This window comes from Musca autumnalis, unplaced genomic scaffold (assembly GCF_047663935.1).
Source record: "Musca autumnalis isolate F117 unplaced genomic scaffold, ASM4766393v1 scaffold_1, whole genome shotgun sequence".
Classification (NCBI taxonomy): domain Eukaryota; kingdom Metazoa; phylum Arthropoda; class Insecta; order Diptera; family Muscidae; genus Musca; species Musca autumnalis.
In genome coordinates this window covers 185,066,865-185,083,450 of record NW_027411644.1, presented here as the reverse complement: position 1 = coordinate 185,083,450, position 16,586 = coordinate 185,066,865, and the positions used below count along the sequence as shown (strand labels likewise).

The 16,586-nt window shown below is 40.0% G+C and overlaps 1 protein-coding gene across 1 annotated transcript in view; it reads right to left on the bottom strand.

Moving 5' to 3' along the window:
* Window positions 1–2,867: 2,867 nt before the first annotated feature.
* The window catches only part of LOC141389563 (uncharacterized), a 53,863-nt gene continuing 40,144 nt past the window's right edge, over window positions 2,868–16,586 (bottom strand). Inside the window, exon 2 of the mRNA XM_073961257.1 lies at window positions 2,868–3,022. Within this exon, the coding sequence (XP_073817358.1) occupies window positions 2,868–3,022 (155 nt within the window). The remainder of the gene's footprint in view (window positions 3,023–16,586) is intronic.

Below are 16,586 nucleotides of genomic sequence, written 5' to 3'. Positions count from 1 at the left end.
GATTAATTATTTACAATAGGCTTGATGTTGTCGGAGACTCGAAATCATAACCAATCTTGTTAAAACTCTCGTCGTAATCATAGTGTCATTGCAAAGGGTTGGTGAAAATGACACGCCAAAGCATCGATGGAAATGACACGTCAAAGCATAGGTGAAAATGACATGTCAAAACATCGGTGTAAATGACATTCTTTGGATTCAAAAATGAATAGGATCTTTTGGGGTCCACGCTCATATAAAATTCATCGATGAAGATCCTAAAAAGATGACATGTCAGATCAGATTGAATGACATCTTTGGCATCGAACATTTTGCTGGGATGTCATAAGATCAGTCAAATGAAAGTTCAGCCTTTCACAAATGACATAAGGTTTGACGCCAAGAACGTGCAATCATGCGCTTGCGTTACAATCTCAATGCCGTGTGGAGGGTGTGAAATACAGGAAAGGTATATGTTAAACAGTTTCTAAGAGGTCATTGTACCTTGCGGAACTCCCTGTTTCACACCACGTGGCTTGAACTTCTTGTAAATGATTATGCAACGTTTCAAACTTGGCCGGAGGGTAGTCTACACAATGCCCTCAAACAGCGTCGAGTGCTTACAGTATTAAATGCTTTTAACAAGTAAAGAGCCACCAATACTCCTATATCGCACCGCTTACCCTGATTGAGTCCTCGAGTAATATGTGTGGACTCTGTACAGATTAGGTGCAGTTTGCACATTGGAGGATGTACTTGGTAAGTACAAAGATGTTATTATCGCCTTACAAGAAGTGCGACGAAATCGTGCAGATGTAAAGATCACAAACGATTACCCACTGTATTATAGCTGCCATCGAACGAAACATGAGCTAGGTGTTTGATTTATGGTAAATCGGTGGCTTAAAATCCTGGTCTCCAGCTTCACTCTGGTCGATTAGAGAATTGCCACACTCCTTATAAAAGCATAGTTCTTTAACAACAGTCTCATCTGCGTCCATGCCCCTACCGAAGAGAAAGACCAACCGACCAAGGATAATTTCTACGAGCACCTGGAGAAAGATAGAGAAATCATTCCACCTGGACATGATATTAATGTTGTTCTAGGAGATTTTAATGCTAACAAGTAAGAACGGGGTTAAGTTTGGCCAGGCTGAATTTGTTATACCCTCCACCACGAGTTGAATTGAAGTAAACTGGAACAATTAGTTTCCTTTCGTTTATGAAGAAGACTAAATACCAAATTTCAGCACGTTCGGTAAAACTATGTGGCTAACCTTCAAAATACCGATATTCGGGTTGCACCGTTCAATGTGGGCTATATCAAAACGGCGATCTATACATACAAATTTCTGGGGGAAAGTTTTTAGACTCAGAGAAGACTGAATACCAAACTTCCGATATTTCGGTAAAATCAAGAAGTACGCTTCTATGGCGGATAAAAAAAACCGCGGATCTATACTGAAATTAAATAACATGGAAAAGTAAATAACAAACCTTCGGAATTACGAAAATCGGGAGATGCCGTTCTATGGTGGCTATATCGTAACGTGGTCCTATACCGACGAATTTCAGCCAGAAAGGCTTTTACCTCCAACAAAGACTATATACCAAATTTCAGCCATTTCGTTGGGTTTCTGTGGCCACAACCTTAAAAATACTGGAAATCAGGAGGTACCGTTATATGGGGTCGATATGAAGGCGTGGACCTATACCGACAAATTTCTGGGAGTTTTATACCCCCAACGAAGACGAAGAAGCAAATTTTAGCCATTTCGGTGTGATAATGAATCTAAAACCTTCAAAATAACAAAAATCGGGTGGTACCGTTCTATGGGAGCTATGTGGAGGCGTGGACCTATACCTACAAATTTCATATGAAGCGTTTAATACCCCATGTGAAGACCAAATACAAAATTTCAGCCATTTCGGTGGATAATTATGGGCACCACCTTCAAAATACGGAATATCGGGAGGTACCGTTCTATAGGGGCTACATGAAGGCGTTGACCTATACCGAAAAATCTCCGGGGGAAAGTTTTATACACCCAACGAAGACTAAATACCAAATTTCGGCCATTTCTGTGTGTTAATGGGGCTATAACCTTCATAATACCGAAAATCGGGTAGTACCATTCTAGGGGGGCTATAGGAAGGCGTGGTCCTATACCGAAAAATTTTCGTGGGGAAGGTTTAATTCTCACATCGAAGACTAAGTACCAAACTTTTGCCATTTCGGTGATATAATGAGGCTAAATCCTTCAAAATACCCAAAATCGGGTGGTACCGTTCTATGGGGGCTTTAGGAAGGCGTGGACCTATACCGACAAATTTCTGGGGGAAATTTTATTTATTTAAGAGAAGAACGCGGCATACAGGGCTCCAATGAAAAAACATCGGAAGAAGAGTAGAAAAGAGAAGCATATTTTCAGAAGAAAGAGCAAGAAAAACGTGAGCACTAGAACTGGTCAATACCAAAACGAGGTCAAGACATTAATTAAAACGATGAAGTACCGGTAGTTATGTAAGAAATGTAGGAAATATCCTCTAAATACTTAAAATCGGAAGGTACCGCTATGTTGACAATTTTAGTTGGGGAACGATTGTGACCACTAAAAATCTAAAAAGTCCAAAAACGGGTATTTCGGTCAAAAAATGTAGCCAATATCTTTAAAATAGGTAAAATCGGAAGGTATATAGACAAAATATAGACATATGTATTGTGACTACGTATTATTTTCACTTTGAAGCTGGGGTGGGTTCAGCGGGGCCAGGGTCGTCACAAGAATTTATTTGGTATAGGGCATTAGAGAGAGGGAAGGCACACAGTTTATTTTTCTTTAAAACGTTATAAACAATCCTTTATTTATTATTAAAAAAAATACACTTTACACAACACTATATTGAGCATTATTATGATGATGAATAGTTGACAGCGGCTTTGGCACGGTAGCGGTCCGATTAATGTTGACGGCAGAATAGTTGGCATCGGCTTTGCGACGGCAGCGTCCCGATGAATACTGACGGTAGAATTGTTGGTAACCTGTTTGGCACAGCAGAAGCCGAAGAACGTTGACACGGAACTACAGTTGTATATACGTTGGAAGCCAAGGGCACGGCAATCCCCCACTTGACTGCAAACACACACACTACACAAATAGGTCTAAAGCCAGGGGCACGGCAATCCCCCACCTGACTCTAAACGCACACACACGTTCCACAAATATGTCTGAAGCCAAGGGCACGGCAATCCCCCACTTGACTTCGAACACCCACACACACAGATGTCTAAAGCCAGGGGCACGGCAATCCCCCTCCTGACTCTAAACACACACAAGTTCCACATATATGTCTGAAGCCAAGGGCACGGCAATCCCCCACTTGACTTCGAACACCCACACACACAGATGTCTAAAGCCAGGAGCACGGCAATCCCCCTCCTGACTCTAAACACACACACACGTTCCACAAATATGTCTGAGGCCAAGGGCACGGTAATCCCCCACTTGACTCCAAACACTCCACAAATAATATGCCTAAAGCCAAGGGCACGTTGTAAACCCCACTTGACTCTAAACAACAACACTACACAATATGCCTACAGTCAAGGGCACGTTGTAAACCCCACTTGACTCTAAACAACAACACTACTATTTTCTGTTTAGCCGAGGGCAACGTTATAAACCCCACTCAACTCCACAGAACTACTAATAAACTACATCTACAATTTGCCAAGGGAACGTTGTAAACCCCACTTAGCACACCAGCCATCAACAGACTGCCCCGATTGTCTGTTTGCAACCTCCTTTTGACTGGCCATCACTCCGACACAGCTACGCCAGCTGGTAGTATGGTGTCGTTGTTTGCCCAGCTGATAGTATGGTGTCGTTGTTTGCCCAGCTGATAGTATGGTGTCGTTGTTTAGTTATACTATTGGCCGCCAGGGCCTCGTTGACTTTCTGTTGATTAGATTCGCGTCCGTTAATTTAAATTGATGATTATAAATTTATTTATTTCAATATAATGATGAAATAAATAAGAGATCTTGTAATCAAAAACGAGGCAACGACTTTTGATCGTTACAGTATGTTGAAAATGTTTGTGCAGAATTTTTGTGACCACTGGGGACTTCAAATGTCAAATTGCAGTACTTCGGTCAAAAATGTTTCTTAAAATTGAAAATACCGAAAATCGGCAAGCCCCGTTATATGGGGGATATACCACAACATGGACATATGTTGACAATGTTTAGTGGAGAAGTTTTGTGACCACTGGGAATCTCAAATTACAGGTAGTTCGGTCGAAAAAAGTGGCTAATATCTTTAAAATACCTAAAATCGGCATGTACCGTTACAATATTTCGTGGAGAAGTTTTGTGACCACTGTTGATAAAACCACAGAGGAAACTTATCAACGATCTACTTCACTTAGTTATGTCGAATTTTTAATTCAAACAAACACGTCCTTATTAATATCATAGGTTCGTTGGTTTAATGTCATCATTGCGAATATTTTTAAATAATTTTCTTTTATATCAACGTACTATTCCATCTCGTAACCCATCCCATCTCTGTAACCCAAAAAATTGGACACAACTTGCTCCCACGTAGGAAGTCAAAACGTATAAACAAAGTATTTAGCAGACTAAAACCATTTTTAGGAATTAAACAATATTAACATTCAACACATTCCAGAAGTTCTCATGGTTAGAGACTATAACAAACCGTACGGTTATAGTGTCTAGTAGTTTGTATGTTGATACCACCATAGTTATAAGTAAACCTACTTTAACGTATGCTCCTGCACATAAAATAAAATACATGCATATGTACATACATTTCCAGCGAAAATTCATTAGGGACAGCCTACACAAAGCCAAATACAACCCGCAGCACAGGGGTGGTGACAGGTTAACACTCGAAAACAACGGCAACATTTAAATGAACAAAATGTTCATAGTTACATATTATGAGTTACGATTTGCATACATAAGTATGTACATAGAAATGTATATGAACATTACATCAGTGGATAATTTTTGGAATTTATTTTTTGAGAATATACCTATCGCTTTAAATACGTATGACACAGTAGTTGTGCTTAGGTAATACGTTATTTTTTTATAGAAACTGACATAATTATATGTTGTTGTTCGTGTATTGCAATATTCACATGAGTTACTGCTCCGAGTTCTTGTAGTCCATGACGTCATAGTGAAAAACCCGGGGCCGTTCGGTTTGCTAGATCCGCATCCGCCACATGTCAACATCGGTGCAATGTAATATATGAAGGGATTGAGAGCATTTCCGAAGATGTAATGTTCTTAGCCGCCACCCATTCCGATAGGAGCTAGATTGATGTTTGCTGCGCCAAAACATCTCCCAGCATGCATCCAACTTCGTCGGCAGAATACGATTTGGTAGTCAGCGCCTCTGAAATGCATCGTTCCTGGAATTCAGTTGCAAAGTCAGCAAAATTGTTGACTTGGTGAGTCTGAGAAATCGCCACTATTTAGGAAGAAGCCCACTGTCACCTGTAGCATACATCGTTGTGATAGTTACAACGTTTTGCGAAGGATCGTACAAGAAATGGAGGAGAACTTGTTTTCATTGTACACCAGGGGCTGGATTCTTGTTCTATGAAAACCTAAAAAGAAAAATATTTCCTTTATAATTTTTTTCATTTGACAGTTTTTTCCTTTATAAAAGTTTTCATTTCACCTTTTCATAGAAACAGAATTGAGCCCCAGGCTGCCTAGTACAGACCTATCTGGCTTGACTTGACTCAGTTAAGTATGGAATTGAAGAGGAAGAGTTGCTAAATGTACACCTACCACCGATGAATGTTGTGCCTTGCATTATGTGCCTGGTATTAGTTTGCCCGTCTGGTTCTAATGGCATGCATGCTCTTTTTGAACTTTGGCATCCCATCCTAGGCAATGATCAGAGGGGTACAGAGCACAGTGAACGAAGACGCACCTACAAGGAGTCAAACACACCATTGCCACACCCAGTCTGATAAATGACATGTCCTGGTAATCATTTTCCTCAGCTCTGACAACCTCCTTATCATCGTATCCGTTAACAGACCAACCGACTTCAACTAGACGCTCCTATGAGGAGCCAAACATCACCATTGTGGCACCCAGTCTGATAAAATACATGTTTTGGTAATAGATCATTTACTTCAGATCAGACCACCTACCTATCATCGTCTTCAGTGACAGACCAACCGACTTCATAACCTTTGACCGCCGTTCTTTTCTAAACCATGGAAAACCTGATTGGTAAGGGTTCAGAGAATTTACCAATCATCGCTTAAGAGAGGTATCCATTCCCCCAGATCCTCGTGTAGCTGAGAGAATAATTTTTCGGCACATGACCACAGCTGTTGCCACTGGTTAAATACTTGAAATTAGAGTAAATTTCCCTACAGAAGCGACAGGACTAACAAATGAGCATTATGATCTTCGCCGTACTGACTCTGAAAACCCAAGATTAAGAGAGAATACCCTTGAAGTCAACAGGCTAGCAGGTATGATTGGTTCAGGATTAAGCTAATTTTGGAGAACAGTTAAATCATTCTCGACTCCGGGAAAGTAGGATGATAGAGCGGCTGTTACTTTTAACGGCGTGACAGTGACAGATCCGAAGAGTTGCGCGTGTTATTTTAAGCGGCCATTTATAGAGCGCTGCGAGAGTGATAGGGGAAAGAGGAATGTGCTACACCATAGCGAACGCCGAGGAGGTACCACCACAATTTACCATGAGCGATGTTGCAGATGTCATCCGAAACGTCGCTACGAATCAGTATTGTAACAGAACCATAAAAAATTTACTGGGTGGTCCAATACTGATGTCTGGCATTGATAACTGCAAAGGTGACTCGTACAGGCCGATTTCCCTCCTGTCGCCAATTGAAAGGATTCTAGAAGCACTCAAAAACTGTTTAACCTCTATCTTTCTGAACTTCCGTCTGGTCCGCCTACGATCTTGACGTCGAATCTCACTGCTAATGACATATGTGATATGTTAAATATCTACACAGCTGACTGTATACCTGAGGAACATGAAAATATCCGCCGCTAAAACCACTTCCACACTGTTCACCGCCTGAACGGCTGAAATGAGTTCTGTCTGAATATATTTGTCTATTGTGTCCTGATTCCTTCCACTGACTACCCCAAGCTTAAGTCGATAACATACATAAGACGTCCGTGCAAGCCACAGTTTTTTGCCAGAAGTGAAAATCCATGTCGGTGGCCGTCAGCACTTGGGGTGCTGACAAAGAAACTTTTATTGACTTCTTACAAAGCAATAGATCTGTCGTAAGTCATGCGGCGCCTGCGTGGTATGCAAATATTAATACTACGCAGTGGAATAATATTCAAATCTGCCATGATGTTACAGAAAATGTTACCGATGTTGTCGATGCATAGATATATTCATGATCTAGAGAGAAGTCTAAAGGTACAAAAGATGAACTCATGATCAACGAGCACATCACATAGACTTGGATAGCATTTACGTTGATGCAGCTGTCCAGGCAACCCTCATCCATAGAAGTAGAAGGTAAACACCAGCAGTCAAGGTAAACACGCATGCACGGTGCAGCCGCCTTAATTCGTATAGGGCCCGAATTGATAGCACGATACCCAATGAATATCCTGCGTGTGCACTGGGTGACGTAGGGGATGTAGGATATCAAGGAACGGTACTGACCGCCTTAACATCGCAAAGCCCAGGATTTATCGTGGTCCCTCTTTCATCTCAAGTGGACACTGACCTCCCCGTGGAGCTGCCTTTAACACCCGTTAAAGGTAGTGAGCTAATATGTGCCGCGCGTTCACCCATACGAACGTTAAAAACTTGGGTTTGGGCGTCGGGTTAGTAACCCTCCCCTAGAAAAAGCAGCCTACTATGAAAAAACGAAAGAAAAGAAAAACAAACCCTCTAAAGTTGACGAACCCCGCAAACGTTTTAAGAACCATGATCTGCGAATCTGCACCTGGAATGTTCGCACTCTTTATGGAGATGTATTTGGAAAATGCAAGGCCGACATTACTGCCATAGAGGAAATATGATGGATTGGGGAGGCGTCACATCAACACCTAAAAGTCACGCACTGTATTATAGGTGCCATGACACAAGCATGAGTTTGGTTGCGGACTTGTAGTTGGTCGGAGGTTAAAACATGTGGTCTCCAGCTTCACCCCAGTTAATGAAAGACTCGCCACAATCCGGTTAAAAGCAAAATTCTTCAATATCAGCTTTATTTGCGCTCATGCTCCCACTGAAGACAAGGACGAACAGACCAAAGATATATTTTACGAGAGCTTAAAAGAAGCTTATGACCGTTGCCCTGCCCATGACATTAAAATTATTCTAGGCGATTTTAATGCCAAAATTGGAAAGGAGAATATCTTTGGGAAAAAGTCGGGAAATTCAGTCTCTATAGTGATTTAAGCATCTCGGTATTCATAAGGGCACCTGGTTGTCTCCAGATCAAAGAACAAGAAATAAAATTGTTCACGTTGTGATAGATGGAAGGCATTCATCGAGCGTGCTGGATGTGCGATCGTTCCGAGGAGCCAACATAGCCTCGGACCACCAGGTGCGTACCAGTTTAAACGTAGCGAATAAGGTAAGAACACACACGTCTGGGAAATGGGAGATTGGTTAGCTACAAACACAACAGATAGCCACAGCATATTCCGCTCAACTAGCCCAATTGCTTAATGAAAGCACTCCTAACATATCAGAACAATAACAAAACATTGCCCACTCCTTGCAAACAGCCGCAAAATCCATACTTGGATACCAGAGACCTTCACCAAGGAATCCATGGTATGATCAGGAGTGTCGTGCTGCTACCGAAGAGAAAAATGCGGCATATAGGGCTACTCTACAATCAGTAGCAACGAGTAGCGCACGAGAGATGTTTGGAAAAAAAGTAGTGACGAGAAACGTCTTTTTCGCAGGAAAAAGAGAGAAATGGAAAAGCGGGAGTGTGAAAGAAGTTCGAATGAAGTTCGAAAGTTATACCAAAGATTAAAACATCAAACTGATGGCTTTGGGACAAGCACACCCTCCTGTAGAGACCAGCAAGGTAATTTGGTAACTGATACAGATAGAGTGCTCAGGATATGGAAAGAACATTTCTCCAAACCGTTGGTATCCGATAGTAGCGAAGACGACGAAGATATCTCAGATCCAATCCCAGAAGATGGTATTGAATGTATACCGCCCAGCCAAGATGAGGTAAAGACAGCAATAAACTGGCTGAAGAATAATAAGGCAGCAGGAGCCGATGGCCGAGCTGTTCAAGACCGGAGGCGACACGCTGATAAGGTGTATTCATCAGCTAGTTAGCACCATCTGGCAGGAAGAACGAGCACCCGAGGATTGAAACATGGTCAGGTTCCTGTGCCATGTCCACAAGAAAGGAGATAATGCTGTATGCTCTAACTATAAGTCTTCTCCCCATTGCATACAAGATAGTGTCAGGGATAATATGCATACGAAGTGGCACGATATATACAACCAGCCATATGTTACTAGCTTATGCCGATGACATTGACATCATGGGTCGATCGGTAAAGGAAGTAACTGATACATTTGAAAAAGTCGAAAAGGGAATCTTCTAAAGTGGGTCTGGCGGTTAACGGCGAGAAGTTGATGGTGTCGACGAGCAATGCCAATACAACGACATCAGTATAGATAAACGTATCGAGATGCAACGATTGCGTTGGCTAGGCCATATCATAAGGCCATAAAAGGCGGGTGCACGCAGAATTGGAAGGCCTAAGCTTAGATAGAGCAAATGAGTGGATGAAGGCGCAAACAAGTGGGAAAAGGCACAGTATTCCAGAAAGCGAAGCAGTAAATAGAGAGAGTTGGAGATCTTTGTCTTAGTTATGGAACAAATGTTTTGTAATGGGCCAGCGTTGCTACAACAACCAATTAGAGTATTTTAGAATGAAGGAGGGTTGAAGGAGGGAAAAGTTGATGTGGCAAATTTCAGACAAAATAATAGAGAAATACGGCTACAACTAACTGGCTTTAACATTACCAATAGAAATAGAATAGATAGAAATACGGGGAACTTGCAATTTCAAATAATTGAAAACGCTTCAAAATACTTAAAAGAGAGTAGACTATTATAGCTCCGACCTATGTTGACTAATTTATGTATGGATATTTTCCCTCCATGTCTCAAAACGGTCGTTCGTTTTATATGGGGACTATATAAAATTTTAAACTCGATTCAAATGTGGTAGTTAATTTTCATAAATATTGCTCATTTTATTAAACATTACTGTGCGTCCCCAATACCACATAGTAATTCCCAAAAGGAAGGAAGTTCTTTAAGATCGGAGGCACACTTTAAACCATTAAAACTGCATTAAGCTTAAACATGTTATTTATTTACTTTTTGCGAGGATTGTTAAAATTAGTTTTCGTTTCGTTTTTATTCTAAAAACTCCCACAAAAACATCGAGACGACATTTGCTTTACAAATGACAGAAAAAACCAGAGCAGTGTAACGATACCACGAAAGCCAGAAATGGGTAACAATAACCTGAGGCCAAAAACTCAAGTAAACATTTTGCTTTTTCCTCGTTTTTTCTGTTTTTGTATAAAGTGAGCACCAGCTGTGCCGTTCATTGATGTGCAAAGAAAGGTGAATGTGTGTGTTTACGTACGTGCCTGTGGGCGCTTGAGCAACAATATTGTTAGTAAAGCAAAACATGCGGAAACGGAAATGAAATAAAAAGAACCACAGAAAAATGTCGCTGACGTTCTTGAACCCCACGACAACGAAGTGTCGACAGCAAAAGACTAAATAAATGTGAAATAAAAAACGAAAACAAACAAGTAAGAAAGTATCAGTCAGCTGAGCCGACAGAGATATACCGTCAGCCACGTTCCCGAAGAAAAAAGGTAACACAATACTTCTGTAGGTTTTTGAGCTGTTGGGAAAATTTTCTAGGATGGAAAGGGCCGCAAAAAACTACATGTTGCAACAAACTTCAGAATGATCTAAGACGAGGGCATTTTGTCCAAACTTTGGGTAGGGTGTACCCGTAGGAGTGATCCGATGTAGTACATATTCGGACCTAACACAAATCTGTAGGAAATAATGTTTTTTCTTTATTAGTCTATGGATGTTTTCCTTACAGACTATATAATTAAAAATGTTGTACTTAATTTTCTGAATTTAAATATATTACAATTTTATTTTTCAATTTACAAGTTTGAGCTAAATCGATTTCTCTTTAAAAAGGTTATTTTGAACATTAGCCAGTTTAGGTGGTGCCGGTAGGATTTTCTGCACCTTTTTGGGTCATTATCTCAGGAAGTATGGACTTGCCCACGAAAAAAAAAATTACAACGTCGTAACAGGGGCCGCAAGTCAATCTGCTGCATCACAAATTAATAAGATCAGAGAGGAGTTGTTAAACTATACTTTTTCCAAAATTTGTGTGGGAGGTACCCAAATGAGTGGACCGATATAGTCCATATTAGAACCCGATCTATGCCTGAAAGTAATATTACCAATAGCAAAGTTTGGCTCAATTCGGTTACTCCCTCCTAGAGTTATCATGCCCACAATCTTGGCAAACAATTTTGAACCTTTGTGGGGGAGTTACCTGAAGGAGTGGACCGATATGGCCCATCTTCGAACTTATATCAAACCTTGACAAAATATTTCGATACCCAAAACTTGAACCGAATCGATGGATCCGTTCGAGAGTTATCGTGCGCACAAGCCAGACAGGCAGACAGACAGAAAGACGGACATTGCTAGATCGACTCAAAATTGTGAGAAACGGATATCGTACAAACATACTTGGGGTCTAAAACCATTATTTCGATGAGGCACTTTTTTGGTCGTATCAAAGTGTATATACCCTCTTTAGCCTAAAGGCTGAGGGTATAAAAACAGTTAGAACCACCTTAGAGAGGAAAACACAAAGAATGTTACTTTCCTATGCAAAATGCGATGATAATAATAATCAGCAAATCCTTTGAAATGTCACGAATAAAACATTTAAATATCAATTTTCCTTTCTACAAGAACATTGGATGAAATTATGCTGTGCTGTTGGGTTAACATGCATGTCTTTGGAAGGAAAAAAAACTTGCCAAGGTTCAAATTTCTGCTTTTCATGAAAGCCTTTCATAAACCAAAAAATACTGCTTTTCTGAGAAATTGAAAAACAAACAATTTTGGCGATTTGTTTTATTTTTATTGACTAACAACCACCACACACCACCAACCAAATTAGAGAGAAATTTTGCTGCTTTTTATTAATGCTTTTATTTTGTATTATTGAATTTTCCGCTTCTTCTAATAATTTTCGCTGTAGTTGTTATTGTCTTGTGAGCATAGTAAGCACAATATGAACCATATGTACATACATGTTGAGTTTATCATCACTAGATTGAGATATTAGATGTGACCTTTATAAAAAAAAATTAAAAATTGTAGATGCGAACTTTTTCGTACAGCCAATCACTTTGTTTTTTTCGGCGCCAAACGCACTGTAGTTGTTTGGTTTGTTACGACGATGGTATTTTTGCGTAAAGCGTTTAGTTGTACTTCGGTCAGGTTGTGTGTTTTTGTGGTTTGTTGATATAGTCCAGTGTCCCTCACCACGGGCCTCGCGAGTTCTTACTGTGTGAACCCACACAATCTCATTTATGGTGAATTTCAACGTTAATTTCACCACTGATCATCTTTGTTTCCTAGCAAGAAAACAATGAATTAACGCACACGATGTTTATCGAGAGAGGGAGACACAATCTCGTGTGTGTGACTAACACAAACAGAGCGGTTGCATTTTTAGGGGTTGGTGAGCACTGCTATAGGCTCAATGTGACAGTGGGGGGGGGGGAGAAACCACGTTTAGCTGTATTTCAGCCAGGTTGTTGTGTTGTGGTTTGTTGATACAGTGTCAATGTGATGGTGAGACCATGGAACCATTTAAGAGAAAAAGTGAACAACGTTGATGGCATTTACCAAACAAGAGAGGAAATATGAGAGCAAATAATGGGAATGTAGGGAAAAATATGAAAGTGATTTTGCATCTCATGAAAATGTTACATATTTTTGAAACAATAGTGGCTTTCGGGTAGATATAAGGAACTGTATATATATCTTATGTGAGGTATCAAAAAAATTACATCGCGAACGAAAATATGTAAAAATTCTTGAAATATTTTTCTCTGTGCACTCTCGGGTGTTGTTCCACTCTAACTTCGGGTGTTGTTCCACTAGTCGGTACTTCTAATATACTTTAGAAGATAGCGCCGATTACCCGAATGCTGAATCACCGAGTGGCCGAACACCGAACATCTTCAACACGAATCCCCGAGTGGCCAAACAACCAATCCGAACGCTGAACACCGAAATGCCGAACCACCTCAACACGAACGCCGAATGGCCTAACCAACTCAACCCGATCACTGAATTACCGATGGCCGATCAAGCTCAACATGAACGACACGACTACCCACCGCATGAACGTGGGGTACCCGAACGTTAGCAACACAAACAACGAATCCTCTAGTTCCCGATTACCTTCAAATCGCAGCAACGATTCACCGAGTCCCTGAACATCATCAGATCGTCTACTACCCAGCAACAAATCACCGAGCCCCAACATTCTCGAATTGTCTACTACTGAACTGCAAATCATTCTACATCCGAACCAAACAACGAATCGTTGAGCCCTATCACTCTATCAGTCACTTATCTCGTACGAAGCTTCCAACCACGAATACTGAACCCTTGTTGCCGATCCTCTAACGTCAATTATCCCATCTACAATTTGCTATTTAAACCCCTCTTATCGTATTTAAACATCAGTAGATCATAAATTAGTTTTACATCAATAAATATCCGATTTAACAACCAGGAAAGGGATATTACTCGTCATATTATTCCGTAAGGCTTAGTGGGTCCTTATGGCGACCACAAAACCACGTTAAAAGCGGTAAGTTAAATGCTTGCGATAAGTAACTTAGTCAGAATGTAAACCTAACTAGCAGAGCATATTAGTGTAGCTTTAGACTTGGCAAATCAATCATGTCTTCACTGTTTTAGCGAAGAGGAGTCTTCAAAGCCAGAGACGATCCCAAGTCATATTGAGGAAGGAGGAGGCTCTTTTTGCGAGCCACGTACACAGAAAAAAATTACTGTATTATGAGAATAGTGTTCATAAAGTCTTGCCAAAGTTCTGCATTTCAAGAACGCGTTTCATAAGGCAAAAATACTGGTTTCTTCTGAGAGATTGAAAAAAAAATGAATTTTGGCGAGTTGTTTTTGTTTTTATCGTCTAACAACAACCCGCCACTCACCACCACCCCAAACCAAACCAGAGACACATTTTGCTGCTTTTTATTAATGCTTTTATTTTGTAATATTGTAATTTACCACTTCTAATAACTTCCACTGAGTTGTTATCGTCTTGTGAGCATAGCAGAACAATATGAACCATATGTACATACATGTTGAGTCAATCAACATTAGGTTGATATATTAGATGTTGCCTTTATATTAAAGAAATTACAAATTTGTAGTTGCGAAGTATTTGACTATACGAACTTTGGTTTCTCGACACCAAACGCACTGTAGTTGTTTGGTTTGATAGTTAACTAACAAAAATTGTTGCGGCAGTGGTAGTTGTTGTGTGTGTTGTGGTTTGTTGATAAAGTCTCAATGTGACGGTGAGACGATGGTGGGGGTTGTGTCGTGGTTTTTGGATGGTGGGACGATGAAAACGAGAACAAAGTAGTGAGCGTTTACCAAACAAGAGAGGAATTGTGAGAGAATGTAGGGAAAATATAAGAAAGTGATTTTGCATCTCATGAAAATCTTCCATATTTTTGAAAAAATAGTGGCTTTCGGATGTATATATGAAAGTGCACATGTATTTTATGTGAGGTACCTGTACAGTATGAAAAAACTACATCACGAACGAAAATATGTAAAAATTCTTTAAATATTTTTTTTCTGTGTAGGTGGACTGACTATTCCATAGTTCGCTTTTGGTCTTGTCGCGAGCCAAGTAGGCGGACTGATTATTCCACAGTACACTTTTGGTCATTTAAGAGAAAGAAACTAAAGAAAAACTTAACTACCTCTTCAACAATAAAAGGACCCCTTTAAGGAAAACCTGATGGTTGCTGTGGCTAACGAAAAACAGGGAAATCTGTCACCTACCACCAGAGCTCAAAGAAGTTATAGAACATGTAAATGAAAGATTCTCATTTCGACTATAGAGAGGTGTTTTGCGGTTACAGGCTAGGGTGGGGGCGATTTAAACATCTTAAGGGGCGCTTCGCTATTCTGATACCTGCAATTGTACTGAGCAAAAAAAATACTAGACCATACGTTTACGGTGAAAATTGAGCCTCCCGATTTTGATTTGAAGTTTTTTATCAGTCTGTTGTCGCTTTTTGTTTGGATATTTTGACATATAACAGCCAAATCATGGAGATTTTCTAACCAATACTAAGGCACAACTTGTAACAAAGACAATAATTTAGAACTCTTTAGTACATCGCAAAAGCATTTCTAAACATTGATCATCCCTTATTATATTATTGTTACGGAATTAGAGTTTAACTTAATTCTAGGGATAGGTAAGTCGACTTCCGATTAATGGATTTTTTGCAGTCAAAAGTATAAAAATCGTAGTCGATGTTTATCTGTAGGGAAAATCGCATAATCGATTATCTTGTGATCGATTTTTGAGTTTGCCCATAGATTGTTGACTTGGCGGTATTACATTTTCGACAGAAAACTCGAAAATCGGCAAATAGTCGATTATAAGTGATTTTCTATGGTTATGAAAAATTCGAAAGTTGAGTTTTAAGACAACTGGAATAATCGCCAGTCCGAAAAATCGATCAAAATCTAATAGTCTAAAAATCGATTATTGCTTTCCATTACCTATCCCTACTACGGGATTAAGTAGACGTTACGATACGATTTGTACCAAATAAAACTAGGGTTCGCTTTGGATTCCAAAATGCTTTATTGACTTTATTTACTTCAGTTTTTGAATCAAGACTTTGATTGCTATTAAGCACACAGCTTATATTTAGTAAGTACCAAGCTATACTTCTGTACTCTTCAAGCGGTGTACACACGATAAGTTTTGACAGTCAGTTTTGCTCAAATAATTGGTTGCTTGCCAGTGTGGTCGTTTCTTTTTTGTTAGTCATCAGGCAACCACAAAATATTTTTCAATATTTCCGAAAAATCGACAGTCAAAACTGATTGTGTGTACCCCGCTTTAGATGACACTGACTGTTATAGTTCCGTATTTATACGTGTCCGCTGATACATAGACCGTTCAAGTTCCCTTAATCTGGGAGGTTCTACAATGTTCAGACGAACTGCTGACCGATTGGCAAATAAATACATACAAACAGACCGGTGAGTGTAAACAACTAATGGGGCTGTGGCAGTAAATAAGGGAGAAGGGTCACAATGCATGACGTCACAATGCAGAAGCACAATTGAATTATCAAGATAGACAGAAAGAGAACAACAAGAATATCTATGTATACAGTGTAAATTAAGACTAGGCG